We start from the raw sequence: 7628 nt of genomic DNA on the forward strand, positions 1-7628 counted from the left end.
ATGAAGGTTCCTGAAGTAGCAGTGTACAACTTATTGCAAGAGAGGAATATCCTTCCGAAAGACGGTTTCGAGGTCGCCACGCCCTCCATGCACGATGTCAGGAAGACCAACTGCCACCCCGAGTGAGTTGAGTCACCCCTTTGGGAGGATGATGATGATGATGATAGTGATGATGGTAGAGATGAATATGAAGATGATGATGTTGTTGATGATAACGATGGTAGTGATTGTTAGGCTGATGATGACGATGGTAATGAAGATGATGATGATGATGATTATTGGAATATGTTGATGACGGTGTCGATCCTCACTCAAATTCATGATTCCAGTTTGATGTCTTGCACTGCCAATGTCATGCCCAATAGTAATTCATTGCTTCAGAAGACCAGACTACCTCTCGGTCTTCTGGTACATCCATTCAAGGATTTGTCTGTTAGTCTCTTAACCTTTTGGACGATAATCTGTCAATCATTTTTCAAATTATTCAATCAGTCAGTAGATTCAATTAGCTCTTCATCATTTATTTAATCAATTAGCCAATCAATCCGTCAATCATTTAATCTTTTAATCAGTCAACCATTCAATCAATCACTCGACTTGACTGATCATATTTGCCAGCAAGCAGATTACCTAATAATTTACAAATTGAATTAAACAGCTACCATTATTCAATCTATAGTTCAACCAATCAGTCAATCAATCAATCAATCAATCAATCAATCAATCAACCAACCAAGTAACCAACCAATCAGTCAGTCAATCAATCAATCATTAAATTAAACCACCACTGCCAACATTTTTCTGACAGAACCTCCAGGTCATACAGTCCTGCTCCATTGTGAGGTGTCGATCGTGCCGCACCTACATCAATCCGTTCGTCGTCTTCGTCGATCCCTCCAGGTGGAAGTGCAACATCTGCTTCAAAGCCAATGAATGTTCGTCGGTGGTTTGGGGGGTGGCTAGAGGTAGAGAGTTGTTCCGGATATATTAGGAGCGTATAACTTTATCCTAGCTTGAAATATTCTGTATAGTTGTAATAAGATATGGTTGAGGAAAACAAATCGGTTGTTACTGTTGTACGCCTTTGAAAATTGGTTTCTTCTAAGTTTTCGTCTATCTATGGTGATTTTGGATCTGATTTAATTGAGAAAATTGTTGACTGTTGGTTGATGATTATGGTGATGAAAGCTACAGATTTGGGTGATTGCAGTTGTGCTGATGAAAGTTCAGATGATGTCTGTGTGATTATTTGTAAGGGTCACAAGATTGTAACTGTGATTGTTAGCTTGTTATTATTGTTCGAGTTGAGTGTGATGGGAGTTTAGTTTGGTGATATCGCTAGCTGACTGCAACTATGCAATCATAAGTAACTTCCACTCTTGTAGTATCATTTTACTCAACATCTGAGCATGAACAACTACTGCTAGGAAGTTTGAATGAAGGTTATTACAGGCAAACAACAACAACACACATGACATTGGCATGAAAGTTACAACAGTATAAGCCTAAACAAAAACAACATTAAGCTACTACAACAAACAAACAAACAAACGAACGAACAAACAAACAAACAATAGTTTATTAGTAATGTAGCAACATTAGCGAATGGCAAACAATAGACTAACTATCCAGCCATAATTTATCAGGAAAGGTATTAGTGAAAAATGGCGAAATCATAAAGCAAAACAACAGCATCGACAAACAACAACAAAATAACAAAACAACAACATCGACAAACAACAACAAAATAACAAAACAACAACATCGACAAAAAACAGCAAAATAACAAAACAACAACATCAAAAAACAGTACCAAGTGACTTTTGTTACGACTCGACGACGAACACATACATCGAGCCCCACAAGCGACCAGAGGTTAAGGTGGCCACTGTTGAATATGTCGCCTCTACTGATTACATGGTTGGTGGTTGTTGCCGCTGTGGTTGTTGCCGCTGTGGTTGTTGCCGCTGTGGTTGTTGCTATTGATGCTATTATTGTGATTACAGTTGCACGAGCCGATGTTTTCTGTTTTTAGTATTTTACTGAATATTTTATTTTGATCAAGAACTAACTTTTGGACCTGTTAAAAGCCTTGTAGATTTTATGCATGAATTGAATTACGTATGTATGTGTGTGTGTGTGTGTGTGTGTGTGTGTGTCTGTATGTGTATGTATGGATGGATGTATTATGTATGTATGTATGGGTGTGTGTGTGTGTATGTCTGTCTGTATATATGTGTATGTGTGTATGTCTGTCTGTATATATGTGTATGTATAGATGGATGTATGTATGTATGTATTTTTATTCTTCTCCAACCAATCAGCTGCGACCTCCTCAGCCGGCAGTCTATTTATATCTTCTCGACGTGTCGTTCAACGCCGTCGAGACAGGATACCTGAGTGAATTCTGCGAGATCCTGATCAAAGAACTGGATAGAATTCCCGGAGACAGCAGGAAACAGATAGGATTCATCGCGTACGACACTTCTGTCTATTTCTTCAATCTCTCCGACGAGCATAATCAACCTCAGATCCTATGTATGCCCGATCTGGAAGGTTCGAATTTTCGTTCTGTGTTATCATTTGTTGTTTTAAGTTCTCCTGTTCTTTAACATCACGTTATCATCTGGCGTCACATAATATCACAGCGGCGGATCGCATAACGTTTCATCACACACGCCACACAACATCACTTACGACACACCACACACACACACACACACACACACACACACACACAAACACACACACACACACACACACACACGACATACCACACAACACAACATGGCACGCAACACAACACCTCCAGATGCAGACATCCCATGTCCAGATGGACTGCTAGTGAACCTCGAAGAATCCAGAGACATCGTCCTTGACCTTCTAGAGAAACTTCCCGCCATGTTTTCCAACAACACCGAAGTGGGCAGTTGCTTGGGTACTGCCCTTGAGGTGGCCTACAAGATGATGGTAGGCGAAATTTGTTTTTTTTTTCAAATTCTTTTTTTTAAATCTGTTCAAATTTTATTTTCATACAATGTTTACAATGAAAGGTGCCTCTAATAGACATTGTTAAGCAATCATTTGGAGCGGAAATTTATAATTTTAGTGGCTTAATTAGTTTTATTGGTCATTCAAACGTTTGAAAAGTTGAAAAGTTTAGGAATTTTTTTTCAGATGTTTACAGAGGGTGTTAGTGGTGATTAGTTGTGTTGATGAGTTGAAAACATCAAACGAGATTCTCATTCAAAATTTAAAAAATTTGGGTTTCACTGATCGCATCAAAAACCACCCACCCACCATCATCATTACCGTAATCGTTATCATCACCACCATCATCACCACCATCATCACCACCATCATCACCACCACCATCATCATCTCCATCCAGACATCGACGGGGGGTCGGGTGACAGTCCTGCAGACCCACCTACCCACCGTAGGGGCAGGTGCCCTCAAGAACAGGGAGGATGCTAATGAAAGGGTCTCCAAGGTTAGATGGAGATAACGTAATACGTAGATGAAAAAAGTTAAAAAAAATAATACTATTATATACACATGCTAAGTTACAAGCATACAAAGTTAGAACCATACAAAGGAACAAACATACAAAGTTACAAGCATACAAAATTAGGATCATACTTAAATAACAAACATATAAAACATACAGGCAAACATACGCATACAAAGTTATGAGCGTACAAAGTAACAGACATACAAACAAATCCTGCAAACATATGCATACAAAGTTAGGATCATACAAAGTTAGGATACGAAGGAACAAAGGAACAAACAAACGAAACATACAAACGAAACACACAAACACAGAACATACAGGGCATGGGACCAGTGACAGACTTCTACAAGAAGCTGGCCCTAGAATGTTCAGCCCAACAAATCTGCATCGACATTTTCTTTCTCAATTCCCAGTTCACTGATATCGCCACTATTTGTGAGTCGGGTATTTTGGTATGGAGGAGGAGGTACTTTTTTAGGTCGAGGTATTTAAGTTATGAGGTATTGTTTTGTACGGTTTCAGTTGATAAATGCAGATAGAGTTACGCTGACAACTTGAAAATGTAACAAGATTTTGATTTGGTACTCTTTCTTTTTCTCTCATTCTCTGTTTTTTTTGTCTTTTGTCATTTTCTCTTTTGCAATAATTTTGACTCATCTGAATTTTGTTACTACAAGCAAATAGATTTTCCATTCAATTTTTTAAAATACCTTTCCTCGCAATTCTCCATGATAACGTTCTCTCTGACACACACGTGACAGCCTGTGCCAGCAAGTTCACCAGTGGCACTACCTACTACTTCCCTGGCTTCCACAGAGCAACGAACCTGGCGGAGTTGAGGAGGTTTCGATCTGCACTGACGAGGTACCTCACCAGGAAGATAGGGTTCGAGGCTGTCATGAGAGTACGTTGCACGCGGGGTTAGTTAGATGAGACCTCTCTGTCGGTTCTTAAAAAATCTGTTAAATTTTCTGTAGACTTTTATTTTTATGTTCTTAGTGGTGTTAATTTTTTTTTGTGACATTTATTTGGCAGTGAAGTTTGCAGTATATTTTTCATGATTATTAGTTTAATGTTAAGTCTGCAAATGAAATGCTTATCCCCAACTTATTAAGAATCCTATTTTGGTTGTGCATTATATGAAAAACCAGACTCTCATCACCTTCACTTCAAGCCTGTACTTTTTCGTCAGGTCTGAACATCCACACATTTCATGGCAATGGTTTCGTCCGATCGACCGACCTCCTTTCGCTTCCAAACGTCAACCCGGACGCAAGTTTCGGCCTACAGATGTCCATCGACGACACGCTGGAAAGTAACTACGTCTTCTTCCAGGCTGCTCTCCTCTATACTTCCAGTAAAGGTTGGTCCGGTTGCTCCTATTATGGCCTATCATTTTTTTTCGTTCTCCCTGCATTTCTTTTCATTTGATTCTCTGTTAACTTGATATGACATTATAATAAACTCTGAGAATATTCAAAAAAAATGTTAAACACACAATGTCATGGTAATTAGAAAGAGCCCCATCACCAACACAGTCACAGTATACACGTATCCATCTCAAATATCACACCACCATTAACTTTCTCGACCTCAACCCCCACCCATGAAGGTGAACGACGAATCAGGGTCCACACCCTCTGCATCCCGGTTTCCTCGGTTCTCAGCGAGGTCCAGGCGTCTGCCAACCAAAGAACAATAATTTCACTGATATCCAAGATGGCCGTCGATAAATCTCTCTCGGTCGGTCTGGGTGATTCGAGGGAGGCATTGGTGTACGCGGCCCTCGACATCATGCAGGCCTACAGAGCTTCCGTGCCACAGGGTCAGAGATTGGCCAACCAGCTTTTGGCCCCCCAGTCACTGAAGCACATCCCTCTGCTGGTTTTGGCCCTTCTCAAATTTGTGGGTTTTTTTTATGTTTTGACTTTTTTTTGTTTACATCTGCGATTAGTGATTTTAGATTTATAATACAACAAATACAGTATGTCAGTGTTGGTTATGCTGACGTGTTTTAAGAATAAAACTAGTTATTACCTTGGTTGTTAAGTGTATGGATACAAGATATGAGACACACAACTCACCACATGCTCACCCCTAAAGATGGCTTTCCGGATTGGGATCTCGACGAAGATCGATGATCGAGTGTACGCCATGGAGCTATGCAAGTGGCTCCCATTGAAGCAACTCCTGCTACACATCTATCCTGCTCTTTATCCACTGCATAATCTTACTGAAGAACAGGTGTGTGTGTGTGTGTGTGTGTGTGTGTGTGTGTGTGTGTGTGTGTGTGTGTGTGTGTGTGTGTGTGTGTGTGTGTGTGTGTGTGTGTGTGTGTGTGTGTGTGTGTCTTTTGCATGTGCGTTCGTTTCGTTCTTGTACGTTTTTAAGTTTATTGTTCTCATTTGTATAGTTTCATGTAAATTGAGTTTGATTTGTTTTTGCTCCGTTTATACGCCTCTGTAACAGTTTTTCATCTGCCTGTACGTTATCTACATACAAAAATATTGTCCTCTAGCTGACGTCAAGAGACGAGGAAGATCACGTGATCCGGCCTTCGATGACGTCACTCTCCTCCCATCAGATCGACAGGCACGGGGCGTATGTGATGGACGCGGGGTCCTACTTGTACCTCTACCTGGGTTCTGCCATCAGTGATGCCTTCTGCGCTCATCTGCTGGACGTCCGATCGTTTGCTGGCACCGCGGAAGGATATGTTAGTCTGCTTGTTTGTTTCTTTTGATTGTTTGTTTTGTTTGTCTGTTTTGTTTGTATTGTTTATTGTATTGTTTATTGTATTGTTTATTGTATTGTTTATTTTATTGTTTATTGTATTGTTTATTGTAATGTTTATTGTATTGTTTATTGTATTGTTTATTTTATTGTTTATTGTATTGTTTATTTTATTGTTTATTGTAAAGTTTGTTCGTGCGTTTGTGCGTGTTTATATTAACTTTGTTGATCTCTTTTGTTTTGTTTGGGTTTTCTTACTCTGCTAATGTTAATAAATTGTTAGAATCCTCTCGGAGTAAGAGGAAATTAATTTTCATGCGGTTTTCACCCTATTGCTTCAATTAAGTCTATATTCTCATTGTTTTCTTATTGGAGGGGATCTTAGCTGTGTTGGTAACATTAGAGTCGTTAGTAATGTAGTTGACTTTACTGGTTCGATGCTATAAAGGATGCTACAGATGGGAAGTTGATTAGTGATAAAACGTCTGAATGATGAGTACTTTGAACTATCGTCTAGCTGGAGTTGCCTGAGCTGGACAACAATCTGTCACTGTTTGTGAGGAAGTTTGTGGAGAAGTTGAATCATAAGAGGACTGTCGAAGCCCCACTCATGCTTATCAGGTTGGTTGACTGGTTAATTGGTTGTTTCGTTGTTTAATTGGCCGGTTGTTTGGTTAATTGGTTGGTTGGTTGACTGGCTGGTCGGTTGAACAACCTATCCCAAATCACACACAAAACACCCAATCACACACACAGAAACAAACACACACCCACAAACACACACACACACCCACAAACACACACACACACGCAGAGAGGATGGAAAATTACGCCACATGTTCTACCAACACCTCGTTGAAGATAGGACGGAATCTTCATTCTCCTACCTGGAGTTCCTACAGCATCTGCAAAAAGAAATTAAAGTCTAGAGGATTTCAAACTAAAGAGTATATAATTAAAAAAATTATATTATGAATTTAATAAATATCATATATATATATATATATATATATATATATATATATATATATATAATATTGCATGTGTGTAATTATCATTATTATTATTTTTATTATTATTATGTGTGTGTGTTTGTGTGTGTTTATATATACGAATGTTTGAGGGTGTGTGTGTATATCTGTGTATGTGTTTGTGTGTGTTGTGTGTGCGTGCGTGTGTGTGTGTGTGAGATAGATAAAGATGAATTGATAATTTGAACGAGAAATATAGACAACGAACTAAGCGGTTGACTTATCAATGGGATGAAATTATTTATTTATTATTGTTATTATTATTAATTGTTATTTATGCAAGAATTATTATTGTTGTTATTCATTATTTGACTATTAGTATTACAATTTGCCCGTGACGTGAAACG

General features: G+C 38.9%; 1 protein-coding gene across 1 annotated transcript; it reads left to right on the top strand.

Annotated features, from left to right (window-relative positions):
• HELRODRAFT_69899 (hypothetical protein) lies at positions 1-7179 on the top strand (the record flags this gene model as incomplete). The annotated part of the gene is made up of 15 exons (XM_009030621.1): positions 1-122; positions 330-432; positions 809-935; positions 1811-1920; positions 2325-2556; positions 2813-2970; positions 3392-3493; positions 3829-3952; positions 4279-4437; positions 4710-4880; positions 5130-5422; positions 5621-5773; positions 6054-6233; positions 6768-6871; positions 7065-7179. 15 exons carry the CDS (start codon positions 1-3, stop codon positions 7177-7179), a joined length of 2253 nt encoding a protein of 750 aa, XP_009028869.1.
• Positions 7180-7628: the final 449 nt, after the last annotated feature.

Source organism: Helobdella robusta (genome assembly GCF_000326865.2).
Source record: "Helobdella robusta unplaced genomic scaffold HELROscaffold_7, whole genome shotgun sequence".
Classification (NCBI taxonomy): Eukaryota; Metazoa; Annelida; class Clitellata; order Rhynchobdellida; family Glossiphoniidae; genus Helobdella; species Helobdella robusta.